The sequence below is a fragment of the Neocloeon triangulifer genome, unplaced genomic scaffold (assembly GCF_031216515.1).
Source record: "Neocloeon triangulifer isolate White Clay Creek 2 clone unplaced genomic scaffold, ASM3121651v1 ptg000002l, whole genome shotgun sequence".
NCBI lineage: Eukaryota > Metazoa > Arthropoda > Insecta > Ephemeroptera > Baetidae > Neocloeon > Neocloeon triangulifer.
Window position 1 is genome coordinate 1,118,216 of NW_026775545.1, and position 26,376 is coordinate 1,144,591.

The 26,376-nt window shown below is 36.6% G+C and overlaps 5 protein-coding genes across 9 annotated transcripts in view; 3 read left to right on the forward strand and 2 right to left on the reverse strand.

Moving 5' to 3' along the window:
• LOC132204167 (LIM domain only protein 3-like) overlaps positions 1 to 26,376 on the reverse strand; it is a 155,209-nt gene that overhangs the window by 125,875 nt on the left and 2,958 nt on the right. The window lies entirely within an intron of this gene.
• LOC132205441 (probable multidrug resistance-associated protein lethal(2)03659) lies at positions 1,527 to 10,598 on the forward strand. Of its 2 annotated transcripts, none has more exons than XM_059634488.1 (16): positions 1,527 to 1,594; positions 1,789 to 1,979; positions 3,193 to 3,402; positions 4,076 to 4,207; positions 4,264 to 4,468; positions 4,518 to 4,740; positions 4,905 to 5,061; positions 5,119 to 5,408; positions 5,998 to 7,429; positions 7,743 to 8,015; positions 8,424 to 8,784; positions 9,027 to 9,383; positions 9,438 to 9,607; positions 10,020 to 10,149; positions 10,218 to 10,328; positions 10,396 to 10,598. In XM_059634488.1, the coding sequence occupies exons 2-16, from the start codon at positions 1,948 to 1,950 to the stop codon at positions 10,456 to 10,458; spliced, it is 4,146 nt and encodes a 1,381-aa protein (XP_059490471.1). In that variant the 5' UTR covers positions 1,527 to 1,594; positions 1,789 to 1,947; the 3' UTR covers positions 10,459 to 10,598. The 2 variants fall into 2 exon arrangements, with proteins under 2 accessions (XP_059490471.1, XP_059490470.1); XM_059634487.1 differs by having other exon boundaries at positions 1,578 to 1,723.
• LOC132205440 (ATP-binding cassette sub-family C member 4-like) lies at positions 10,769 to 18,067 on the forward strand. Its single transcript, XM_059634486.1, has 17 exons — positions 10,769 to 10,996; positions 12,231 to 12,449; positions 12,567 to 12,698; positions 12,751 to 12,976; positions 13,104 to 13,326; positions 13,388 to 13,544; positions 13,601 to 13,890; positions 14,435 to 14,578; positions 14,640 to 15,283; positions 15,335 to 15,773; positions 15,836 to 16,058; positions 16,143 to 16,645; positions 16,701 to 16,834; positions 16,891 to 17,247; positions 17,378 to 17,547; positions 17,607 to 17,736; positions 17,890 to 18,067. Exons 1-17 carry the CDS (start codon positions 10,971 to 10,973, stop codon positions 18,022 to 18,024), a joined length of 4,152 nt encoding a protein of 1,383 aa, XP_059490469.1. The 5' UTR covers positions 10,769 to 10,970; the 3' UTR covers positions 18,025 to 18,067.
• On the reverse strand, positions 17,359 to 23,375 carry LOC132205442 (probable multidrug resistance-associated protein lethal(2)03659). Of its 2 annotated transcripts, XM_059634489.1 has the most exons (15): positions 23,121 to 23,375; positions 22,874 to 23,068; positions 22,711 to 22,815; positions 22,430 to 22,634; positions 22,148 to 22,370; positions 21,943 to 22,099; positions 21,576 to 21,895; positions 20,847 to 21,523; positions 19,807 to 20,357; positions 19,250 to 19,749; positions 19,069 to 19,196; positions 18,897 to 19,004; positions 18,595 to 18,840; positions 18,384 to 18,544; positions 17,359 to 18,219 (listed from the first exon to the last, which is right to left on the reverse strand). In XM_059634489.1, the coding sequence occupies exons 1-15, from the start codon at positions 23,126 to 23,128 to the stop codon at positions 18,084 to 18,086; spliced, it is 3,720 nt and encodes a 1,239-aa protein (XP_059490472.1). In that variant the 5' UTR covers positions 23,129 to 23,375; the 3' UTR covers positions 17,359 to 18,083. The 2 variants fall into 2 exon arrangements, with proteins under 2 accessions (XP_059490472.1, XP_059490473.1); XM_059634490.1 differs by lacking the exons at positions 22,711 to 22,815; positions 22,874 to 23,068; positions 23,121 to 23,375 and having other exon boundaries at positions 22,148 to 22,302; positions 22,430 to 22,572.
• Positions 23,205 to 25,736, forward strand: LOC132205443 (brachyurin-like). Of its 3 annotated transcripts, none has more exons than XM_059634491.1 (7): positions 23,205 to 23,273; positions 24,363 to 24,534; positions 24,593 to 24,776; positions 24,828 to 24,991; positions 25,049 to 25,150; positions 25,219 to 25,358; positions 25,411 to 25,736. In XM_059634491.1, exons 1-7 carry the CDS (start codon positions 23,223 to 23,225, stop codon positions 25,582 to 25,584), a joined length of 987 nt encoding a protein of 328 aa, XP_059490474.1. In that variant the 5' UTR covers positions 23,205 to 23,222; the 3' UTR covers positions 25,585 to 25,736. The 3 variants fall into 3 exon arrangements, with proteins under 3 accessions (XP_059490474.1, XP_059490476.1, XP_059490475.1); XM_059634493.1 differs by lacking the exon at positions 23,205 to 23,273 and adding an exon at positions 23,334 to 23,353; XM_059634492.1 differs by lacking the exon at positions 23,205 to 23,273 and adding an exon at positions 23,959 to 24,080.

Below are 26,376 nucleotides of genomic sequence, written 5' to 3' on the forward strand. Positions count from 1 at the left end.
TTCACAGCATTATAACTGATGCAAAATGCGGTACTGAAACACAGTCAATTTGCTTTACAATGAATTTCAAAAAAAAAAAAAAAAAATAAATAATAATAATGGTGTAACCCTTAATGACCCTTTTGTTCACTTTAAAGCTGCATGCAAAAGTTTCTTTATTTACTATTTACTTGAATTTAAAAAAAAAAATCCATTTTTATGAAACGTAACTTATTATAAAATATTATTTTTATATTCATATTAAAAAAACTAGTATTTAATAAATATCATAATTCTTTGGATAGCTCAAAGCTTATATATCAGCCAAAATATATTATTATATTATCTCATGATCTCAATGATTTGTAAATCTTAAAATAGTAATTTACGAGTGGCATTTGTAAGATTTTTAGAAAGAAAAAAAGATTTTTAGATACGTGAATTAACTTTTAATTAAATTGTGAAACATCCAAAAAAGATTAAAATAGATTTTACTAGTATTTTGTTGGACTTGTATTTAATTTCTTATTTTAATTAGTTGATGCATTAAAGAGGTGAAAAAATTTAATAATTAATATTCCGTTCATTTTAATTTTTTACTTAATTTTTGCATTTTGTAGCATTCAGTTGAATTGCTGAACACCTCGAGCCCTCTCTGCGGAGTCTGTGAAAAGATCTTTTTGAAGGGCGTTCTCCTCTCTGACATCTTTCGGAGAACGCGGTACTCGCGCGGCGTCTCCTCTCGGCAGTTTTAACAAAATTTAGGGAAATTCATGTAATATCTTATGCTTTTTTGGAACTGGAAAATACTTCGAAGAAAGTTACGTTTACAACGAGGCTCGATGCCTGCTTGAAAATCTCCTCTGTAGATTGTATTTAAAAATGGATTGGCTGAATTTTAAAAATCTTTCATGTCCCATGTACTACATAAATTAATTAGATTATATTACATATTTTTATTCATTCATTTGAGCACAAAATATACATTCATTAACAAGCACAATAATGCCACCAGAACTAGTTAATGTGAACTTCTTTTGCACAAATTATAAACTTTACAATTGACTCAAACGAGGTACAAGGTCGTGGTTTGAAAATATAAAGTACTTGAAATTTTATCTTCAGAGAATATAATGTAATCATTAGTTAAAACAGCTTGTTTGTAATAAGATAACTACATCTTATCAACGATGCAAGCTCTAATTTAAAATCTGCAATTTTATGAAAAAAAAATTGACAAACAAATGAAAATGCTAAAAAAGAGACATTCTTAATTTCTTTGTTTAATTTTATTATATGGTGGAAAAATTAAATAAAGCTGACATCAAACATTTTAAATTTACTTTTCTTTTTTTTTAATTCAACTTACATTACAATTTTCGTGTCCATAATTTAGTGATGCCTGTAAACAACAAGCCTGTAAATTTGTGAATGAACGCTTTCTCAGCCCTCTCTGCGTAACACTCGCAACGATCCCATCGATCCTCTTCATTTCTCACCCTAGTCTGACATCTCCCGGAGAAGAGAAAACTTGCCGGTCTCTACACTTCTTGCAATGAAGCTGTTATTTTAATGAAAATTAATTTGCGTGGTAGTCTAATTTAAACACAAAAAGGTACAGAAAACAATTCTTTCAAACATTACAAATTTTTTTGTACCTTGGAAAAAAACTAAATGTTAATTTTAAATTGAAGTTTTTATCAGCAGCATTTTAATTAATCTAATTGAATAATCTGGTTATCAGGTTTGTGCCAACTTCATAAAAAAGTCACGCAAGCGTATTCAGCATTTAATTTTGTTTTTTTCAAGTGGTGCGCGTTTCCAGCTGACGAGATGATGATTCGCGCGAGATCAGCAGTTTTTGCCCGTCCTCAGGCGATCATAATTTTCGTATCCGAGACCGGCACGTGAAATATTAATCGCCACTTCCAGTTCGATGTGATCTCTCAGCAGCCCGACAGCAACGAAATGGAGCGAAAAAAAGACGGCGATGTTAAATGGTGCGTAGCGCTAACGAGCCATATAAAAAATAAACAGTCGTGAGGGAGGGAGAAGCAGGTTGTCTCTAGTTATACACATTATGCAACACTTGATTTAATTTTTTCCGTATCATAGTTCACGATGGAAGGGCATAAATAACATTTGAATTGATCTGTCTGCCTCCATCTCATACTATAATTAAGCAGCTTTAATCATTCGCGAGCTGACAACTCTATATAAAAATGCTGGTATCATAAAAAGCCACAGACTGTCTTAAGCCCTGCCCTAAGACCTTGAACGTGAAAAGAATAAGACGGCTTTATTAAAGAAACGCCGACAGAATTATTGTTTAAAAATAATCATAATAAAAAATAATGCTTAGGAATGTCAAGAGTAAATTGTTTCAAATAATATTTTATCCCTTAATTAAATTATGTACTTTCATTTTATTCAAAATTTATTTTTATACTCTTTGTATATTGCGTTTAGCATAAAAATATAAAACTGTTTATGCTGCAAAAGTAATTTAGAATATATTTAAAAAAAACTTGATACTAAGTGATTAATATCATTGAGTTATTCGAGTTGAATGCGACCTTTTTAATTCATTTTTACGCATATTTATGTATAATTAAATTTATTAAAAATAAAAAATGACATTTTATTTTTCAATATTAATAAATTTATCTACTGAGCTTCCAGAAATTTGCATGGATGCTTTGTGTTTGTATTTTATTGTTGTCAAGTAAGCCAAGAATAAGTGCATGGTCTTTCAATAGAGGTTAAAAAATATACAAATTTGATTTATTCCTCAGCTCATGAGCAGCTTAATTTCAGCATTAAAATAAAAAAAATGACTCATTTTCAAAAATTATATCAAAATTTTTGCTAGTTTAATGACCAATGAAAAGTAAATTTTTCTTAAAAAAATATTAATCCATGCCATGACATTTTTTGTTCAACACTTTATGGCATTTCTGATTTATCACAAATTTCTAAAGCAAAACAATTTGAAGTGAAATAATCAGTTGAAATTTGTTGCCACACAATATGTATGCAAAAAAACATTTGCACAGTGCCAACGCAAGTTCATTCCCGTCCTTTATTTGCCCAGCCGTGGTGTGATCGAAAATTAAGAGATGATTTATGGCCTGCGAATAACAAAAATGAACCTTTGAACCTCACAAGTGCGAGAAGAAACTCTCATTCGTCTCGCGTTTGTCATGTTCGTAGGAGTCGAGTTCCGCGAAAGGAGATGAAGCTGGACGAAGAGCCCCGCGAGCCCAACCCGCGACAGGGCGCCAACCCTTTTTCCGTTGCGTTCTTCACGTGGACGCTCGCCATATTCAGGAGACCCAAAGAAAAGGGCAGTTTGGAGTTGAAGGATTTGTGTGCACCTCTCACGGAGGACGAAGCTAAAATTTTGGGCGATCGACTGGAAAGGTAAATTAAATTGGGTACCTAGAGATAATTTATTTCTGATTAAATAAATCAAATAAATGAAATAGCATAAATTAAAAAAAATGTAAAATTATAAATGTGGGAATTGTTTAATTATAAATTGATAAATTTGTAGTAAAAGGGGCCAACGGATAATTTTGATAAAAATTTTTTTTTTTTGATATTGTGAAAACACAGCTGAAATTAAAAATTGCCATTTTTTGAAAGACAATAACCTGATTTAAAATTTCACAGCAGCGCTACATTTTTGCATTATCAAATCATATCAGGCGCGCGTGTGTATTTGGTGACAAATTGATGGTCACGAAAAAAAGTGCCCTCGACCTTTGGCATTATGAATGACTTCGGTGACAATTGCAAATTTGGTCAGCGTTAAAATTTGAGCCAGAAAATTATGTGAAAAACAGTCTTTTACTTTTTCCAGTGATAAAATGATTTTCAAAATATAATTTATATTTAATAATTGATATCCTCAAATAAATTCAGCCCAATATATTGGTGAAGATTTAATATTTAAAAATAAAAAATAAAAAAATTTAATCAAATTTTTTTTGTATAAACGTGATCAAATCTCTCGCCAATTTTAATTTTTCTTAATCTTTATTGCATCTATTTTGTCACTTTAATTTAATTTTTTATTAATACAATTTTATAGACATTGGAATGAAAAATTGCGTGAGAGCTCTCCAGAAAAACCTCCAAGACTGCTTTTTGTAATGTTCCGCACATTTTGGCGCGAGTTTTTATTGATTGGAGTTTTGGATTTTCTCTCTGAGCCGGTTTTAAGGTAAAACAAATCTTTACCGTCACTATTAAATGCTTGATTCAAAAATAAAATTCTAGAGTTTTGCAGCCAGTCTTACTTGGCCGCCTGCTCCTGTACTTCAATAAGGACAGCGTCGTTTCTTACGAAGAGGCCTGGATGCTGGCCGTGGGAATTGTTCTCCTGCAAGCCGCGACCGCCGTGCTAGTCACTCAGTATTCGCACAAATCGTTCCACACCGGCATGAAAATGAAAGTGGCCGCGTGTTCTCTCATGTTCAGAAAAGTTCGTTAATTAATTGTCACGGACACAATGATCACTTAATTAATTCTAGGCCCTCAGACTGAGCAAAACTGCCCTAGGTCAAACAGCAACTGGTCAAATAGTCAATTTGCTGGCGAATGACGTCAGCAGATTTGAACTCGTGGCTTATTTCATTCACTTCATTTGGGCTTCCGTGTTGGTTTTAATCTTCGTTAGTTGGATCGTGATTGAAGAAATGGGCACACCTGGCCTGTTCGGAATTGCAGTTGTGTTGGTTGTCTGCCCAATTCAATGTAAGCTTTTTTTTTTGCTCCCATTTTAACTAACCAACTTTTTATCTATTTTATTTGGAATAACAGCCAATTTGAAAAAAATCTTCAATTATTTTTTAATGAAAATTTTAAGATTTCAAAAATGTTATTTTGTATTTAATGTATGCATTTTATTGTGTTTACAGCCTACACAGCGAGATTGACTTCAAGGTTCAGAGGCAAAACGGCCTTTCGAACCGATCACAGAGTCAGACTGATGAGCGAAATCATTGATGGAATACAGGCCATAAAAATGTACGCCTGGGAGAAACCGTTTGGTGCCTTGATTGCGAAAGCTCGAATGTAAAACGCACAATTTTAATAATTATAATTGTCTAGTAATAAAACGATAAAATTTAGAGACGAAATAAAGTGGATTCGAAGGGCGTCGTTCATTAGGGGCATTTACATGACGTTCAACATGTTCACGACGCGGATGGCCCTGTTTTGCGCCCTGCTTGCGGTGACCCTGGCCGGCAGTTCCATTTCTTCGGACAGAGTTTTCGTTGTCTCGGCGCTCTTTACCGTTCTCGCCCAAGCGATGACCGGGACGTTTGTGAGAGCCCTGGCTGAATGTGCCGAATGCTGGGTGTCAACAAACCGAATTCAAACTTTTCTTCTCCGTGAAGAATTCAGCGGCCGACCATCAGGTATAAAGATTATTTACAAATACAAATTTGAAGTCGGACTTGAAATTTAGAAATTAATAAAATTTGCTAAATTTTCTAAAACTGCACAAAACTGTCATGAATTTTTCAGCGGAACAATATTGAAGTTAAAAACTTAACAAATTTTTGTAAACCTAAGAGAAATCTACATAATTTTTTACTCATTCAGAGGTTAAAAATTGCGTACATTTTTTATTTTAAATTCAGCTTTTAAAATATGCACAAAAAATTTAATATAGTCCAAAAACTACAATCCTGCTAATTTTCTTCTCTTGTCAATGTACAAACATCAAAAATTGTCTCCATGAACAACATCAATATATTGTGAAACTGTTAACATGTTTAAAAAAATATTATATAAAATAACGAAATTCTATATTTTAAAGTAAAGTTTTTTATGATTGAAATTTACAAAAAGATTATAATATCAAATAGAAAACACATGTTACAAAAGGAAATAATTAAGGAAAAAAATGTTGCCATTAACTAAATTATCATTTCATCGTCAACACAACGTAAATTTTATATTTATAATTATTGTTTCTGTTTTAAAAATTTAATTTTTTTGCAGAACTGCCAATGGAACAGGGTGCTCCCTTTGAAAGGAAGTCGTTCAATCATACTTCAATCAGCGAAGAAAAGCTAAATCCAGACGAGGAAAATACAATAAAAGACGGAATATTAGAAGACGAAGATCTCGGAGTGTCTGAAGAAGCAATAATTGAAAATGAAATTTCAAAACCCGAACCTGGAACGATTCTGGTCGAAAACGCGTCGGCCAGTTGGGTGGAGGGTGGCGACGTGACCCTGAACAAAATCAACCTGAGGGCGGAGCCAGGGTCGCTGGTGGCTGTGATCGGTGCCGTGGGCTCGGGCAAGTCGTCGCTGATCCAGGCGCTGCTGGGGGAGCTGCCGTGGGGTGGAGGCGGGGGTGGTGTGGAGGCGTGGGGGGTGTCGTACTCTTCGCAGGAGCCGTGGGTGTTCTCGGGCAGCGTGCGCGAGAACGTGGTGTTCGGGCGGCCGTTCGAGCGGCGCAGGTACAACCAGGTGCTGAAGGCGTGCTGCCTGCTGCCCGACCTGAAGCGCATGCGCAACGGCGACGCGACGCTGGTGGGCGAGCGCGGCGGCGCGCTCAGCGGCGGCCAGAAGGCGCGCCTCACGCTCGCCAGGGCTGCCTACGCGCAACACGTCGATGCCTACCTGCTCGACGAGCCGCTCGCCGCCCTTGACGTAAATGTGGCCAAGCATGTCTTTGACGAGTGCGTCGACGGACTCCTCAGGGGCACCACCCGCGTCCTCGTCACCAACCAGCTCCACCTGCTGCGCAACGCCGACCTTATCGTTGTCATGAACAACGGCTCAATCCTCACGCAGGGCACCTTTGACCAATTGATCAAATCTCAGGGAATTTTCTCTCAGGTCGTTGGAGAGCCAGCTGGCGACGATCTAGGTACAGACCATGAAGACCGACCTGAGACGCCTTTGAAGTCCATCCTCAGACAAATCTCGAGCACGTCACAGCAGAGTCTGCAGGCCATCAAGGACGACGCCGAGTCGATTTATCAAGCGAGCGAAACTGAAAAGGAGGATTTGGCTAACGAGGAAGTTTCGGACGAAGGCGCCGTCAGTTTTTCAACTTACAAAGAATTTTTGCTCCTCGGTGCCTCAATTTTCGTCATTTTTTTCGCTGCATTTCTCTTCATCGCGGCCCAAGTTGCGGCCAGTGCGGCTGACACGTGGGTTGCATTTTGGATTACAACCGAACAGAAAAGAGCAATCGTTGAAGATGAGGAGGATCATGAACTTATGACCACCGAAACGTGCATTTTAATTTACGGACTGATAATTCTTGCTCTCTTGGTACTGGCAATGGGCAGATCGTTTTTATATTACATCATCTCGATGAGGGCGTCTATCAATTTGCATGAGAAAATGTTTAAGTCAATCGTACGAGCACCGATGTACTTCTTCTCTTGGAACCCGGCGGGAAGGATTTTGAACAGGTTGTTTATTTAACTTTCAATATTAAATTAATAAAAAAAATAATCATCAAATTTATTCTCAACAAGATTAAAGTATGAATTGATGTCCAAAATTTAATAATACGTCTATCTGAAAATTATTTCCAAGTAAAAAAATTCTTCCCCAAAAAAGTAATTACATATTGTTTAGGTTTTATTAAAATTTATTGATTTTAATTTTTTCTTTGCATCCCCTTAAATCACCCCCTCTGGTATCCTCTATCATGAAAAAATCTACCAACAATACTTAGAATAAAAATAATTTTCAAATAATTAAAATTATTTTTAATTACAGATTTGCTCGAGATTTGGCCAATATTGATGAAAATCTGCCAAAAGTTGCGTTGGACGTTTTCCAATTCACAATTTCCATGGCCGCGTGCATGCTGGTCGCCGCCTATGTCAACCCGTTGTTCCTTATTCCCGTGGCTGTTATGGGTTTCATTTCACACAAGTGCCGCCGTCGCTTTATTGTTACATCGAGGCAAATAAAGCGATTGGAAAACATAGCCAGGAGCCCTGTTTATTCACTATTGGCAGACGTGCTCAATTCACTGCCAACCGTAAGGTGAAGAAAATTAATTTATATGTAAATTATGATCCCTTCCTTATAATCCTTAAAAGCAATTAAAATTTAATTGTTCTCTTCATATTATTAAAGCAGGGAACAAAAATGGCAAATTAAACTGGATTCTCTAATCTTCATTTCGCTTTGTTTATTTTAAATTAGAATTATTGTCAATACAGGATTTTTGCATGGAATGTTATAAGAAATACGCTGTTTTCATTATTTTTATATTTTTTCGCCCTGATTTTTTTTTATAAATTTGCCTATATGTATAAAATTTAACATTGAAAATATGTATATTGATAATCATAATTAGATAGAAAAATCTTTTAATTATTTATTATAAATATAACACGGATTTTTTTTAGATGAAGAAATAAAATTAATATATATTTGTTTTTACTTCAGATCCATGAAGGCCGAGAAAATGCTATTGAGAAAAGTGGAGGAGTTTCAGGACACGCACAGTGCGGCGTGGTACCTTTATTTCTCCATTAGCCACTCGTACGGCTTCACTCTGGACCTCTTTGTGGTCGTCTTCATCGCGTTCATCACATTCAATTTTTTGCTCATCGACCAGACGGACGCAAACACAAGTGCGATGGCCGGTTTGGCGATCACCCAAATCATGATGATGACCGCGCTGCTCAACTGGGCCATGCGCGAGTCTGCTGAAATGGAGAACACCCTGACCTCGGTGGAAAGGGTGCTCGAGTACACAAAATTGGAACAGGAGCCCGAACCAGTCATTTCAGACCCTGTGCCAAAGGTATACATAAAATCTATTTTAAATTTTACATGTTGATCAATATAGATTTATTCGATTTATTCATTTATAGAAATTTTATGGTAAATCTTTTATTCAATTATTATAATTTTTTTTAATTTTTACGAAGTCTCCTTAAATTGTTGTTATTGCTTTATGGAATGTTTTATTTATTTATTAAATAATGATGTTAAATTATTTACCTTGATCACTAGTTTATTTATAATTAACATTTTCTTTTTCAGAATTGGCCTACGGAGGGTTGCGTTTATTTTGATGGGACGAGTCTCAGGTACACGCCAGACCAACCTCTAGTGCTCAAGAACTTAGTTCTCCAAGTAGAACCGCGATTCAAAGTGGGCATAGTTGGGCGAACTGGTGCCGGAAAATCGTCCCTCATCAACGCTCTCTTCAGACTTGCACCTTTGGAAGGTTCAGTTCAAATCGACTCGGTCGACACGGGCTCGTTGACCCTGGAGGATTTGCGAACGAAAATTTCCATCATCCCGCAAGACCCTGTCCTCTTTTCCGGCACCCTCAGGTACAACCTGGATCCATTCGGCGAGTACCCTGACTACCAATTGTGGAAGGCGCTGGAAGACGTAAAATGAAATTTGTTCTGATGACTATTTATATTCTTAAATTTTGGTGTTAAGGTCGAATTAAAAGATGTTGTTACTGAACTTGCTGGACTGGAGAGCCCTGTGGCTGCTGGCGGATCTAACTGGAGTGTGGGGCAAAGACAGCTTTTGTGTTTGGCACGGACAATTCTGAAGAAAAACAAGGTTCTTGTTCTAGATGAAGCCACTGCTAACGTTGATCCTCAGTAAGCTCTTTTTCTTAATCACGATTTAAATTAAATACTGAAGTTAAAAAAATTGTTTATTTAAAAAACATTTTATTTTTAATTATAATTTAATTTCTTTTAATTACTTTACATTTTTTTTAAATTTACTAATTTTTTAAATAATTAACAATCTTTTTTATTTCAATGCTGTAGTGTTAAGTTATTATTTTTGAATTTTAATTTGCATTAAATAGGAACTTGTATTTAAAATTAAAATATTTGTTATATTTATCAAAATTCAATAATTAAATTTTTTTTTAAATAACAAATATTTTATATTAGATTATTTTAAAGTCACAACGGTTTGTGACGTTTGTTAATTTTAAACAATAATCTAAATTTCAGACCAAAGCACAAAACCTGGTTTATATTTATTATAATTTCATTTTAGAACTGATGCGCTGATTCAAGCCACAATACGAAAACAGTTTAAAGAATGCACTGTTCTGACAGTGGCCCACAGATTGAACACGATAATGGACTCAGACAGAGTGCTGGTTATGGCAGATGGCAAACTAATGGTAGGATTAAATTTTTCTACATTCTTATGATACAAAAACTTAATAATGCATTATATTATTTTTAAAAGGAATACGGATCCCCCTATGAGTTATTGCAAGTGGATAATGGTATTTTCCGAAGAATGGTGGACGAAACCGGTTTCCATTCGGCAAAGACATTAGAGAAGGTTGCTAAAGAGGTAATAAAATTAAAATAAATGGAAATCAGCAATTTAGCATCTAATAAATTTTTTATATTTCTGCCAGAAATTCGAGAGAGATTTGGAAATGGAAAAAGATGCTGTCACCGAAGATCAGTCAATATCGTGATAATGCAAAAAGACTGATTTTGGAATAAGCCTTACATTTTATCAATGGGAGTGTAAATAAATAGAACCGTGTGATAGTGAGGCGAGATAAAGAGATGTGTGTCAATTAATTGCAAAACAAACATTTTGCACTGCGCTAAGTAAATTTCAATTTTCGTAATTTTGCGAAATATAAAAATTTTGGGCAAATTTAAAGTGCAATAAATATTTATCTTGCGTCAGGCGATAGGTGCAACTTTAAAGCGGCGCACCTCCTGCTAAGAAGCGTATAAAAGCTGCGCGGATATAAATACGCACGCGTGAACCGGGATTATGCTGATTTGCGGGTTTCCACGGCGCGCCTTTCAGCACCAGAACATCTCTAGACGGTGAACCGGTCTCTCTGTCATTGTTCGCAAATCGCCGCTTCAACATGTGATTCACTCAGTGCGGCTCTTATTTTCCTTGTTTATTAAGCTCTCAAAAAAATAGTTTAGCAGAGCGCCGAACAGAAAATTAATTTAACATCCAAGAATGGAGAAGAAAAATGGAACAAAATGGTACGTTTTTAATTTTATTTTAATGTCTGTTATAAATTAATATTAAAATTTAACAATGGAGGTGGATTTCCTCTCAAACTATCTTAAGCTGTGTCTTTTCCTCATTATTATTTTTTTTTTAACGAAGGTAACCCTACCTGGTTTCATATTTTTTATGAACGAGTTTCAAATATATTATTTTATTATCAAAATTTGCCTGGAATTAATTTTGGTTTTTTAATTGTAAGTAAAGCAAGTTAAATTAGTGCATGGGGTAAAATGCGTGTATTTGCGGGCACTTGGCGCTGTCCCAAAATAAGCGCCGGCTGGTGGCCTTGGTACCACAGCAAGCATCACACAGACCGATTTTTCACACTGCGGCTGCAAGGCCATTGCCACTCGCATTACGTCATATCTGCTGCTGGCTTTCTGATAAAAGAGCGCAACACAACACTGGTCCCCACTGAGCAAGCAGTTAATAGACAGAGATGCGCCCGCGGCCCATATCTAATTTCCAGCTTCTCTCGTCCCGCAATTGCTTTTTTATGCAATGAACTCAAAACCACTCGGTAGTAATTAGAGATGCACTGGAATATTTATGACGTCGACTTGCTATACAAAATTGACAAGAGCAATTAGTAATATTATTAATTAAAATTATAATATAAATTAGTGCATTCAATTCAATAATAAACATCTTTAATTACTCAAACTAATGCATATTTTATAAATTAAATAATATAAATTAAACATCCAAATAGGTTATTGAATTTTTAGATTTCAAGAGTCGAAGAAAATTTCTCAGCGCATTTATGATAAAAAATGTGTTTTTGAAAAAAGTGTGCTCATCAGCTACTGAAACAATGTAATTAGAAAAAATTAAAATTTAGTCAGTGCTGGGTTAATTTTAATTATTGCAATAAATAACCCACCGTAAAATAATTATCTCAAATTATTCAATTGATGCAGATAACTTGCCTCTGATTCAACGTTTTATTACAACATCAATGAAGATTGGTGTGCTCCATTTAACCTATGACTGGAGCAAATTTGTTTGTTTAAGACAAGACCGCTCTCTCGTCGCTATTGTAATTCATCGCCAAACAAGTTTGTTGGTAGTCAACTTTTGAAAAGCGGCCCGTTCACATTGTTTCACGTATTGCTCTGTGTGTTGACACGAATTCTCTTTTTTAACGCGATCTCGACACAAATTTATTTCACTGTTTTTTTTTTTTTTTTTTACTTTTTTCGGAAGGACGCGAGTTCCAGTGAAAGAAATGGAGCAAGAGGAGGAAAAAAGCAAAGAAAGGGATCCTATGCCGAGGCTTGGAGCGAGCGCTCTATCTGCTTTCACGTACTGGTGGACCCTGCCAATATTTCGCAGATCGCAAGAAAAGGAGAATCTGGAGCTGGAGGACTTGTTTCTGCCGATGCCAAAGGACGAGGCGAACGCTCTTGGCAACGCACTGGAAAAGTAAATGTGAATTTCATTATTCAAATGCTGAGCATGTAAATTTTATTACAATTATTCAAACTTCATCCGGTTTACAATAAGAACATAAATTTTATTAATAAAAAATTTAAATATCAGGCACTGGAACGCGGCTATTGCAAAGAGAGGCAAAGAAAATCCCCCGAGAATTTTATTAATTTTGCTGAAAACTATATGGAGGGACTTTTTACTCGCAGCTTTTGCAATTTTCACAAACGACTGCATACTAAGGTAATTTTATTGATTTAAAAATTAATAATTTTATTGATAATTGATTTTCAAGAACTATTCAACCTCTCTTTTTGGGAGAATTAATCGCATATTTCCGTCATGGGCCCTCAAAAGACGGCGCTCCGGGAGAAGTTTCTTACGAAAGGGCTTGGTTTTTGGCCAGCATGGTCGTACTTCTTCAGATCTGTAGCGTTTTTTGCTTCAATCACCACTTATTCATCGCCATTCAAAACGGTACAAAAATGAAGGTTGCAACCTGTACTCTAATTTTTAGAAAGGTAATTTTTTATTTAAAAATTGATTGATAATTTATTGCCATAAAAATTAAATATTAATTTAAATTAAATTCAACTTTCTTAAAAAATGATTGAAAAATAATTAAATAAACAATAAATATTTTTATAGGCCTTGCGACTTAGCAAAACCAGCCTCGGACAAACCGCAACGGGCCAAATTGTGAACCTTTTGGCCAACGACGTGAGCAGATTTGATATGATCTCGATGTTTTCCAACCTGATGTGGTGCTCGATCGTTGTCTTTGTCATTGCAAGTTGTCTAATTTACCGGCAGATTGGCTCCTCTGGATTGTACGGAGTAGCAGTGGTTCTGATCGTTTGCCCTTTGCAATGTGAGTAGACTAATTAATTTCTGATATAAAAAATTTGTGATGATTTGTATTAAAATATTAGCGTACACTGGTAGTTTGACCTCAAAATACAGGGGGAAAACGGCGTTGCGAACTGACCACAGAGTTCGACTCATGAATGAAGTAATAAATGGAATTCAGGCGATTAAAATGTACGCTTGGGAGAAACCGTTCGGGATCCTCATTTCAAAAGCTCGCAAGTAATTCTGCATTTTTGTGATAAGGTTTTGTAATTTTTAATTAACAATTATTTCAGGGTTGAAATTAAGTGGATTCGGCGCGCTTCTTTCATAAGAGGCCTGTACATGACTTTCAATTTGTTCACGACTAGGATGGCCCTTTTCTGCACTCTCCTCTCCTACGCCCTCTCCGGCAATAGTTTAGCGGCCGAGGACGTTTTCGTTGTGTCGGCGTATTTCGGGCTGCTTTCGCAAACCATGTCTGGAGTTTTTGTGCGTGGAGTGGCAGAATTTTCTGAGGCGTGGGTGTCAATGAACAGGATCCAGACCTTTTTGCTGAGGGACGAATTTGGAGGAAGACCGGCTGGTAATATGGTTTATATTATTAATATTAAAAATAAAATCAGTGCACTAATTTGGTGATCTAGTATGATGTAAAAACAATTTTTATACTTTTACACAGTTTCTGTTATTATAATTGGAGAATTTAACAAAAAGTTGTGGTTTTATATTGTTTTACTTACAATTTTCTAAAATGAGGCAAAGAAAATTAAGGAAAAAGTATGGGCCTTATACTATTCTTAATGAACAAAATATTTTGTTCACCACGCAACAGAAATTTTTAAATTCAATAAACAAATTTGCTAAAATATTTAGTGAAAGTATTATTTTTTAGGCATAAAGCCGTCAAATTTTAAATTTATAATCATGTGTAGTAATTAATAAATTCAATTATTCGATTTTTACAAGTTTTGAGCCCGTTTAAAATTAATTTTAAAGTGCCAAGAATCAAGCAAGAATCCAAAATTTTAATGATCAGAATAAAGATTAAATAAGAATAGGCTGATTGCTAGCTTTGAAAGAATGTAAACTTATTTTCTATATTTAACAAATTTTTAATGATTATTTAGAAATAAAAGATGAAACTGATCAGCCAAGACAAAAACAGACTTCCATTTGCGAGGAAAAATTGTCGCATGACGAATCTAATGGAATTCCATTGAAAGACATTCCCTTAATTGACGACAGCCAAGAAAATCTTAATTACATTGAAGGTAGGTATTCTTAGTATTTTACAAAAAAAAAAAAATTATTATCAACTTTTTGACTTACAAGGACCCAGGAGTCCCCGTCCAGGACTGATTCACATTGAAAACGCGTCAGCCAGTTGGGTAGAGGGTGGCGACGTGACCCTGAACAAAATCAACCTTAGGGCGGAGCCAGGGTCGCTGGTGGCTGTGATCGGTGCCGTGGGCTCCGGCAAGTCGTCGCTGATCCAGGCGCTGCTGGGGGAGCTGCCGTGGGGTGGAGGAGGGGGAGGGGTGGAGGCGCGGGGGGTGTCGTACTCGTCGCAGGAGCCGTGGGTGTTCTCGGGCAGCGTGCGCGAGAACGTGGTGTTCGGGCGGCCGTTCGAGCGGCGCAGGTACAACCAGGTGCTGAAGGCGTGCTGCCTGCTGCCCGACCTGAAGCGCATGCGCAACGGCGACGCGACGCTGGTGGGCGAGCGCGGCGGCGCGCTCAGCGGCGGCCAGAAGGCGCGCCTCACGCTCGCCAGGGCTGCCTACGCTCAGCATGTCGATGCCTACCTGCTCGACGAGCCGCTCGCCGCCCTTGACGTAAATGTGGCCAAGCATGTCTTTGACGAGTGCGTCGACGGACTCCTCAGGGGCACCACCCGAATCCTCGTCACCAATCAAATTCATCTTTTGGAAAGGGCAGATCTGATCGTCCTCCTTCACAATGGATCGATTGTTGCACAAGTAAAAAATAAATTTTTTATTCCATTATATTCAAACTTTTTTTTATGAAAGGGAACTTTTCAACAATTAATAAAAGGAGAGGGAAACTTTTCTCAAATGGTGGGTGAGCCGGCTGGAGATGATATTGGCACCGAAGAGGGAGAACGGGCAGGCACCCCTTTAAAATCTCTCCTACGCCAAATTTCCAGTACCTCCCAGCAGAGTCTCAATCAACCAAAAGAAGAGGAGGTTGAAGAGGACCATCAGGAACAGCCGAAAATTGATGCGGAAAAGAACGTCCAAGGATCCGTGGACATTTCCGTATATAAAAAATATTATTCCTTGGGAGGAAACTGTTTTACATTAACAAGCATGGTTGCTCTCTTTATCTTAACACAAGTGGCAGCCAGTGCTGCTGATTTCTGGGTTGCATTTTGGACCACAACCGAGCAGAAAAGATACGCAGTAAATTATTACTTTAACCAAACACTGAATGAATCTATGAGCAAAGGTATTGTTATTCTTTTTTTGCTATAAATTATAATTTTTTTAAACCAAATTTGATTGTAATAGATGTTTATGAAGAGTATGAGAGCCTCATGTCAACCGACACCTGCATACAAATTTACAGTGGACTTTTGATTGCCCTTTTTGTCACTGCAATCAGCCGATCTTTGGTGTTTTACATTGTTGCAATGAAGGCGTCAAGAGGAATGCATGACAAAATGTTCAACGCGATTGTTCACACGCCGATGCATTTTTTCTCCTGGAATCCAGCAGGGAGAATTTTGAACAGGTAGGCAACCTGCCCAACGTTTTTGCACCGCGGGTTGCGGAACTTGTACATATTCGGGGGTTTAACTTAATATTTCTAATTTAGATTCGCTCGCGACTTGAGCGGCGTTGACGAAAATCTACCAAAAGCAACTTTGGACGCCGGCCAGTACTTGGCTGCCATGCTGGGTAGCGTCATAATTGTCGGAATCGTGAATCCAATTTTTCTTATTCCAGTTTTAATCACGGGAATTATTTTTTCAAAAATCCGAAGCAAATACCTAATTTCCTCTCGGAGAATTAAACGCCTGGAGAGTGCGGCTCGCAGTCCAGTTTTCTCCCTTTTGGCCGACGTGCTGAGTGATTTATCCACAGTCAGAGCTTTGAGCGCAGAATCAATGTTGAGAGCCAAAGTTGAGGATTTCCAAGACACGCATACGGCTGCGTGGTTTATGTACTGCTCCGTCGGCCAAGCTTTTGGATTTTTGCTGGACATTCTCGTCCTTATTTTCATCGCGTTCATCACTTTCGGATTCCTTTTGCTGCCAAGTGACAACATTTCTGGTTCTGCTGTTGGCTTGGCCATAACTCAGGCTATGGCTTTGACAGGTTTTCTAAATCTTATATTTTTTTCCAGTAATATTTAAAATATTTTTCTCACCAGGACTTTTGAATTGGGCTGTCCGCCAATCAGCCGAGGTTGAAAATTTAATGACGTCAGTTGAGAGGTCATTGGAATACACACAATTAGAACAAGAAAAGCAGCCTGATCCTTCAAATACTTTCGTTCCAGAAAATGTATTTTTTTTTTAAGAATAATAATTTATTAGAAATAAAAACTTTTTCTTTTTTAGTTTTGGCCTTCGGATGGTAAGGTTGAATTTAAAAACGCGTGTCTTCGTTACAACCCTGACCAGCCGCTGATACTGAAAAATTTCAACCTGAAGGTCCAGCCGGGGCACAAAGTCGGCATAGTGGGTAGAACTGGTGCTGGAAAATCGTCATTGATAAATGCCCTGTTCCGTCTGGCACCTCTTGAAGGTGAAGTTAAAATAGACTCAGTCAACACGAGTACCTTAACCCTGCAGGACCTTCGCTCGAAAATTTCCATCATTCCGCAAGACCCCGTTTTATTTTCTGGCACGCTCAGATACAATCTAGACCCTTTTGGCGAATATCCAGATTTTTTGCTCTGGAGAGCACTCGAAGATGTGAGTTTATTTTTAATTATTTACAAACAGATTTTTCATTTACCTAGATTTCTTCATAATGTGCATACTATTTTTAATATTCTTGATCTTATTTCATTTCATACTTTTTGCTTATTAAATAATTTTCAAGGTGGAATTGAAAGATTCAGTAGCAGAAATAGCTGGTTTGGACAGTCCAGTTTCTGCTGGCGGGACAAATTGGAGTGTGGGACAACGGCAACTTTTGTGTTTGGCGCGCACAATTATTCGCAGAAATAAAGTTCTGGTCCTCGACGAGGCGACTGCTAACGTCGACCCACAGTAAATTTTCAAAATCAAATTTATTAACAATATGCTATAAAAAATTAATCAAATTGCAGAACTGATGCTCTAATTCAGGCAACTATTCGAAAGCAATTTAAGGACTGCACTGTGCTCACTATTGCACATAGATTGAACACAATCATGGATTCAGATATGGTGCTTGTTATGGCTGATGGCCAACTTGTGGTAAATTGCTTTTTCAAAATATTCAACTCTTGCAAACAACTGATTTTGAATTTACTTTCTCATAAATAATCTTCCGCTGATCAATAATCACTAATGGAAAATATGAAAATAAATTAATAAATTGCATGCATTGTCTTCTTTCATTTTCTTTAGGAATACGGACCGCCGTTTGAGCTTCTTCAAACTGATGCTGGTGCTTTCAGAAAAATGGTTGATGAGACTGGTCGAAACACTGCCAAAGCCTTGGAAAAAGTCGCAGAAAAGGCATATCATAGCAAAAGTGATTAATGTTTACGATTTTAAATAAAAATATATATTTCTTTCAAATTTGCATGTTAGTTTTATAGTCATTTTACAATTCTTCCGCTCTCCAGTAATATTACTCTATCGCATTCGTGCACATTGCGAGGCTTGTGAGCGATGGTCAGCACTGTGCAGTTTGGAAATTTCTCGTCAAGAAGCTTTTTAATGTGCGAGTCAGTTCTAGAGACAACAGACAAATTTCTAGTTTATTTTAAAATTAAGCAAAAATTTAAAAACTTTAAAAAATCTGGTAAATGGAAGAAAAATTAATAAAATGGAATTGAATTTCTAGGAAAAACAAAAGACTGTTTTTGGGATAAAATATTAAAAGGTTTAGAAATTACATAAAGTCAATGTTGGCCGTAGCTTCGTCAAGAATTAAAATCCTATTAGTTCTTAGTATGGCTCTAGCTAGACATAGCAGTTGCTTTTGCCCAACGCTTAGATTTAAATCCACGTCTTTGCCAATTTCATCTGGGCCATAAATCAAACTTGAAAGACCAACCTATGAGAGAAGTTTTAATTTATAGTTTAAAATTATGTCATTAAATTTACGTCTCGCAAAACACCATACAGCTTCTTATCAGAGTAAAAATAGCTCGGGTCCAAATTTCTGCGTATGCTCCCAGCAAATACTGTTGGGTTTTGAGAAATCATTGAGATATTTCTTCTTAAATTGTGCGTGTGGACTTTTGAGATGTTGACTCCATCTATAGTTATTTCGCCTTCAAATGCGATTAGTCGGAAAAGGGCTTTGATAAGGCTTGATTTTCCAGCACCCGTTCTTCCAACTACTCCAATCTTTTGAAAAATATTATAAATTCAATAAATAATTGGTATTTAAAAAAGAAACTCACTTTTTCCCCAGACTGGATTCTTATATTAATATTTTGAAGAATACTAACTTTTCCACTGGCATTAACAGAAACGTTATCAAACTTTATTTGTCCATAATTAGGCCAGCCCTAAAATACATTTAAAAACAAAAATTAAGTAAAATTTTAAATTTAACATCTCAGCTTAAAAAACCTTTGGCACACTAAGTTCGGGGACGGTTTCATTTTCCTTCTTGAGATTTGAATACTCCATGACCCGCTCAAAATTTGTCATCAGATTTTCAGTCTCAGCGGACTGCCTCACGCACCACTGAAGTAAACCTATTATTTTAAATTGCAAATTTAAAAAAAAAGTTCAACATAAAATTTTTCACCAGTAATGGAGATGGCTTGGGTCAGCGCCAAACCTACGTTTTCACTTGTGTAGGTTGTTGAATAATTGACAAAATAAATTATCAGAAGTGCGACGCAAGCCACGCAAATCACGTCCAGGAAAAATCCGAAAGCCGTGCTTGTGCCGAAAAGAAGAAGCGAGCTGGAGTAATTAACGTCGAGCAGCTCAGACATCTCCTGCTTCAAAATTTCCTCCCTGACGAAAGCTCTAATCAAAGTTATTCCTTCAAAAGTTTCACTCAGACGGGTAAAAATCGGGCTTCGAGAGGTAGCGTCGACCCGTTTTAAGACTCTGCTCGTCTCCAAATAATACTCCTTGGCTTTGAGGATTGCGAATAAAAATGCGCCCACGGGCACGAGAAACACAGGGCTTATCACGAAAATTATAATTAGCGAACCAGAGATCAAGGTGAAGTATTGAATCGTGTCCAGCATGATTCGCGGAAGGGTCACGTCAACTGAGAGCAGATCGGAGGAAAATCTGCAAGTATTTATAAATTTTGTGAAAATCGCTAGTTCAAATCCCCCAAAAGAATACCTGTTTAGAATTGTGCCACTTGGTGTTTTTATGAAAAATTCATACTCTGCACTCAAGACGGACGAGAGCATGGATTTGTGGATATTTATTGAGGAATTTTTCAAAATTCGGAAATACAAAATCGATCTTGCTAGAGCTAAGGTGAACAAAAGTGTCATTAACGCCAAATAGACATTTAAGCAGTTAAAGACCGAGTCCGATGCTAAGAAATTGTTTATAAAGTTAGAAGCATTGTTATCTTTGCCAATGCAAACAGTCACCCAGAAATCAGACACACTGACTATGGTTTGAGTGAGGAAAAATAAGAAAATTAAAAGAAACAGACACGTGAAGGAGCCGCTTTTAGTCCAGTAGAGAAGGTATTGCGATAGTGGCAATCTAACTCTGCGTTGATTTTCATTCAAATTTTGAGGTTGACACTTGTCTTTATAGGATTGGTGGTCAGTTTCACCGTCGTTATCACGGGCTCCTTCTTTCAGTATTGGTTGCACGATAATCTCCTTTATCAGCTCATTCATCGATTCATTATTAGCAACATCAACAAACGACCCCTTTAAGATGATATTATTAAAGTATATATTAGTAACTGCATTCAGCTTCTTCAAATTATTTGTCAAAATATTTGTATAAAAATAGAAGTTATAATAATTATAGATTAATATTAATTTTTAATACAATAAATAATAAGAGATATTATATATCAATAACAACAAAATTACAGGCTTATAATTATATAAAAAAATTAAATTTATTATGCATTTTATTAATTTATTATTTTATGTAAATTTAAATAAAATGAAAAACCAATTCATTTCTCAAATTTTAATATTGTTGTTAACTTTATCAACTTTTTAATTTTTTCTAAATATAAACAAATTAATAAATTCCTGCCCCTTTTTTTCAAATGAATATAAATTTGAAGCTATAGCTATATTGATATAACTTTCTGGTTTTTTTGACAAAACTTAAAAAATATGTTTAGACATTTTAACAATAGATAAAAATAATATAAAAAGGGTTTGTAAGCAAAATATTCTCACCTGAGCAACAATTTTTGCTCTGTTCATGACAACGATAAGGTCGGCGTTGCGCAGCAAGTGGAGCTGGTTGGTGACGAGGACGCGGGTGGTGCCCCTGAGGAGTCCGTCAACGCACTCGTCAAAGACATGCTTGGCCACATTCACGTCAAGGGCGGCGAGCGGCTCGTCGAGCAGGTAGGCATCGACGTGTTGCGCGTAGGCAGCCCTGGCGAGCGTGAGGCGCGCCTTCTGGCCGCCGCTGAGCGCGCCGCCGCGCTCGCCCACCAGCGTCGCGTCGCCGTTGCGCATGCGCTTCAGGTCGGGCAGCAGGCAGCACGCCTTCAGCACCTGGTTGTACCTGCGCCGCTCGAACGGCCGCCCGAACACCACGTTCTCGCGCACGCTGCCTGAGAACACCCACGGCTCCTGCGATGAGTACGACACCCCCCGCGCCTCCACCCCTCCCCCGCCTCCACCCCACGGCAGCTCCCCCAGCAGCGCCTGGATCAGCGACGACTTGCCGGAGCCCACGGCACCGATCACAGCCACCAGCGACCCGGGCTCCACCCTCAGGTTGATTTTGTTCAGGGTCACGTCGCCACCTTCCACCCAACTGGCGGAAGCGTTTTTAACAGAAATCCTTCCCTTAATCAAATTTCCTTTCAATTCGGTCGCAATTTCATCACTTTTTATCAGATCTGGAAATGCAAAATTTTATACATAAATTTTCTTAAAACTTAATTAATTTACTTTCATTTTCTTCAATTTCTATTTTTCCGGTCCGGGCTTCATCTGATTTTTCCTTCATATTTAGAAATACCTGAATTCTTTGAATTGAAACTTTTAATTCAGAGAGCTCCGCAACTCCTCTGATGAACGCGCCGGCGAGTGTGTTTGACATGATTGAGTACAGAGATGAGATCACGAATACTTTGTCAGCGCTCAATCGGTTTCCACTGACAATGTACACAAACAGGGTTATGAAAAGGGCCATCCTTGTTGTGAATATGCTGAATGTCATGTACAGCGCTCGCACATATGATGCTCTGGCGATCCATTTCAACTCTGAACTATAATTGAATGATTTAAATTTGTATAATTATTATTTAATATTTACGTTCGTAATTTTGATGCAATTATTTTAAATGGCTTTTCCCAAACTTGCACTTTAATGGTTTCGATTCCAGCCAAAATCTCACTCATAAGTTTAACCCTGCGGTCACCGTACTCTGCAGACTTTTTCCGAAATTTCGCCGTCATCGTTCCAGTCCACGCTGAATATAAAATAATTCTTTAACAGCCAAAAATCAGTTTCAATTTACATTGAATGGGACACACAATAAGAACAACCACGACGCCGAACAGACCGTCCCATCCGATTTCTCGCACTATGAGCACACTGGTGACGACGCCGACGGTCAACGAACTCCACATCAAGTGTGCATAATAGAGCATCTGATCAAACTTGGCCACGTCGCTGGAAAATATGTTGATTAACTTCCCACTTTTCAATTTTTCCAATTCAGCGAGATTCGTTTTTAAAATCTGATAAATTTAACAATTAGATTATTTATAATGAAACAAATAAATGTTTTGAAATTTACTTTTTTATAGAGGAGGGCTGAAGTAGCAGATTTCATTTTGATTCCCGCACGGTAGCAGTGAAATGAATAGTGGCTCATGTAGAGAATGTTTAGCAACAGGGTTGATATGAGTGCGGTCACAATAAAAAAAGCCTCTCGCTGACTCATTTCGCTCTTCGCGCTGAATAGTTGCAGCAAAGCGCCGAGCAAAACTGGTTGCGTACACCTGAGTTTAAAAATAATTTTTTTTAATGTCAGTCAAGAATTATATATAATTTTTTTGGCGCTGCAATTTGTCTTGCCTGAAAATTACTTCGTTGAAGAATGTCATGCAACCCGTTATGAATATGTCATACTTGAAGGTGGCGAGTAGTGCGAAGAGGAAATTATTTCTGTCTCGCCACTCCCTAAATAAGAGGTATCAAAAAAAGCTTTCATATAAATTATAATTGTAAGCAATCTCACTTTTCTAATCGCTGGGCTAAATGGCAGGCTTTGTCTCTCTCACTTATCTTAAAAAAATCTTTCAAACGAGACGGGTGGAAACTTTTGAAATTCCTGCAAAATTGGAAAACCGGTTTGGTCCACCAGAACGTCAAATTGGCCAAAAGCGATATTTTCTCCAGGTTGAGCGGGTTATTTTTTAAAGGCACGTCTGACCTACCGGTCATGTTTGTGGTTACGCAAGTTTAATTATGATTTCGAGTCTTACCCGTCCATGATATTTCACGGCTGCGATTCCCAACGAAGCGGCGACGGATGTTTTTTATCTCGTCGTGCACCGCACCATTTGAACGCATATACTAACAATAAGATGCAAGTCAGCGTGAATGTCGTCGTCCGAGTGTGCTTTGAATGTCTGAGCGTAATTATCTCGTCAGTGGAGTTGGGCAACAACGCTGGCGACAAAACGCCCTCGTTCGCTCGCCGTTCACATGGCTTAGTGTTTGTTTGCCTCAATGGGCTCAATGCAGTCTGTTAAAAATTATCGCAGAGTCTAATTGATAACGAAAATAACTTATCGTTTAAATTCTTGATTTGACATTCACTTCATCTCATTATCAAAATTAAGAAATGTGATTGTAAAAAAGTAAATAATATCTTAAATCTTAAAATTTGGTAATGATTAATTAATTTTTAATTTTCTCTTCTTATATAAATAAAAGCCTTAAAATATTTTTTCACGAGTACAAAAATAAAAATGTCTGATAAATTAAATTAGATTTTTCTTTAACAGAAAAGTAATTAGATAACTTTGAGCAAAGTAAATTGCGCGCGCGGTATCACTATGGAATACAACGTTATAAATTAATTAAGAATTTAATCTACTTGAAACATATTTCAAAGTTTGAATTAAAAATCTCTTACAAGGTGTTTGAAATTGTAGCTTCAAACAAGTTATGGCCAATTTTATTAACTTATAATTTGAATAACAAATCTAACGATATGCGTAAAAGTTTTCACATTTATTTACTTTTGCACCAGTTAATAATATTCAATATTTGTATATTTTTTCGCACGACTTACGTAATGCCTTTTTTATGATAGTAAAAATGTATCAGTTTCGTTGTTCTTTTCTTGCATCATGAACGTTCAACTTTATCCTCTCGTATTTTCTTGCCTCATCCTGGTATCTTTTGATTTGTCCCCAAAGTTTCTCGGAGCTGTTAAGGTTGTGATTAATATTGATACTTGAATTCTATTTGATTAATTGAAAATTAATTAAATTATTATTAATAATAATTAATTAATTTTAATTATTTAAAATGTATTAATTAATTTGTTATTACAAAAACTGTAAAAAAAATTGGCCAATTGGGCCACATAAAATTTATTATGACTTTTTTGTATCTTCTTAACTTGGCATTTTCAGTTAAGGATGCTCCAACCACAAAAAATTTATAATTAAATTATTCAATGCATAACTTTTTAATATAAAGTTTTTATAAAACAGTTTGATTCAAGCAACGCAACATCAATCAACTTGACATTTCCTTTTCAAATATTGGATAAGCGCAGACCAATATCATATATGACTGCTGCTGAAGTGCTTGCATATGAAGAAAATGAAACCAACGTGCCAAAAATAGATTTTGTAAACACGAATGGAACTTATTTTCAGCCTGGTATAACAGAAATATTATTTGTATATGCGAGGATAAAAAATATAATTCATATTGACAGACACTGCGGGAATTTCATTTCTCGACTCTAACTCGTCCCTGACGCCGCAAATCATAGGAGGAAACTCAGTTCAGCAACGCCAATTCCCGTGGCTCACGCTGATCATCATCAACCTGAGTTCCATGTGCGGTGGGTCACTTATTTCTGAACGATGGGTTCTCACTGCGTGTCATTGCACGCGAGGGTAATTTTAAATTAATTGATATTTTTAATCTCAAAAATTTCGTTTTCGCAGAATGTGGTCGGGCTTAATATTTGCTGGAGGCATTAACCGTTTGATAAACGAGACGTTTGAATTTCTCCAATTTTCTATGAGCTCCTCTTGTCACGAGAATTATAACGATATCTATGTTATCAACGACATCTCAGTCATTCGCTTGGCAAGCCCGTTCACACTTAGTATTATATTTTCTTTAATTAAAATTATAGCTAATATATTGTTTTCATTCGTGATAGCGGAATTCGTCAATGTCGTTCAACTGCCCAGAATTTCTGACGCTACCAACTATTTTGCTGGAATCACAACCACTGCCGCCGGTTATGGAAGGACCAGTGATTGTAAAGAATTAAAAATTTCTCTGCATTTAAAACAATCAAATTATAATTATTTTATTAATGACCTGCAGCATCTCCATTCAGCATATTTCTGCAAGCGGCTGATTTAAGCACCATTATCAACTCAAAATGTGCTGCGTACTATGGTGGCCAAAGCATTGTGTCCTCCTCGTTGTGCACCGGAATTGACCCAACAAAAGCAACTTGTGAAGTAATTCATCTTAAAAATGCAGTCGGAAATAATCAAAGGATAATTAATGCAGGGTGACAGCGGAGGTCCTTTGGTTTACAAAGAGACAGCAACGAGATACACGCAAATCGGCATTGTATCGTTTAGCTCGATTGATGGGTGCCTAGTAGCGCCGGCAGCGTACACAAGGGTCACTTCCTATCTTGGCTGGATTTCGGCCAAGACCGGCATTATTATCAGAATGTGACCAAGGTGGATGATGCATTTTGAATCAAAATCACGATTCTACTATTTAAATTTGCCACGAATATTTTAAATTTGATTTTCACGTAAAAATATGTATTTTTAATTCTGCCCTCAAGTCTCATTCAATTATAATAAAAATTTCCCAATAAAAAGTTAAACCACATAAACAAAGTTGTTGAAATTATTTAACTATAAAAAAAATTATAAAAATAAAAGAAACTCTGGTCGCTGCAACTAGAGTTCTTCGAGTGTGATAAGCTTAGTCACGGCGACCTGCTCCTCTAAATAATTAAATTAATCGCATTAACATGAAAACAATATAAAGAAGAAAATTTGAATAATAATAATATTGTGCATGGAATGTTTTTGAAAGTAGATAATTATTATTGATAATTATGACGGTTGAATAAGATCAACACACAACGTATTTAGAGCACAACTTCAGAAGTTAAGATCGGAAATGCATAAATAATAATAATATGTAAAACATTTTTTACATAATATTTTTCTTTAAAAATATTCTTAAATGAGTAGTAAAATGCATCCGGTATTTAAAATTGATTTCCATGCAATTAAATACTTCAATATTTTTATTAGGTTTGATTATATTGATTTGTTTTGAACTATACTTTCAAAATTAAAAATATTAGAAAATTATTTTTGAGAGCAATTTATTTTATTCGGCGTGTCTATTATATTGAGAGAATATGATTAATAAATATTATGTACTAATCAGAGACACATTTAAACATATTTGCATATCGACATCATAATTTAACCTAGATTATATTTA

Coding starts and splice junctions, on each gene's coding strand:
- LOC132205440 (XM_059634486.1), top strand. CDS start 10,971: ATGGAGAAGAAAAATGGAACAAAATG. Junction 13,327..13,387: donor GATCGTTTGCCCTTTGCAAT/GTGAGTAGACTA, acceptor TTAAAATATTAG/CGTACACTGGTAGTTTGACC. Junction 15,774..15,835: donor GAATGAATCTATGAGCAAAG/GTATTGTTATTC, acceptor TGATTGTAATAG/ATGTTTATGAAGAGTATGAG.
- LOC132205442 (XM_059634489.1), bottom strand. Junction 22,635..22,710: donor TTCAACGAAGTAATTTTCAG/GCAAGACAAATT, acceptor TTTTAAACTCAG/GTGTACGCAACCAGTTTTGC. Junction 22,371..22,429: donor CAGCCCTCCTCTATAAAAAA/GTAAATTTCAAA, acceptor TAAATTTATCAG/ATTTTAAAAACGAATCTCGC.
- LOC132205441 (XM_059634488.1), top strand. CDS start 1,948: ATGGAGCGAAAAAAAGACGGCGATGTTAAATG. Junction 8,016..8,423: donor AATTCACTGCCAACCGTAAG/GTGAAGAAAATT, acceptor TTTTTACTTCAG/ATCCATGAAGGCCGAGAAAA. Junction 10,150..10,217: donor TGGCAGATGGCAAACTAATG/GTAGGATTAAAT, acceptor TATTTTTAAAAG/GAATACGGATCCCCCTATGA.
- LOC132205443 (XM_059634492.1), top strand. CDS start 23,994: ATGAACGTTCAACTTTATCCTCTCGTATTTTCTTGCCTCATCCTGGTA. Junction 24,535..24,592: donor TGGAACTTATTTTCAGCCTG/GTATAACAGAAA, acceptor TCATATTGACAG/ACACTGCGGGAATTTCATTT. Junction 24,777..24,827: donor GCGTGTCATTGCACGCGAGG/GTAATTTTAAAT, acceptor TCGTTTTCGCAG/AATGTGGTCGGGCTTAATAT.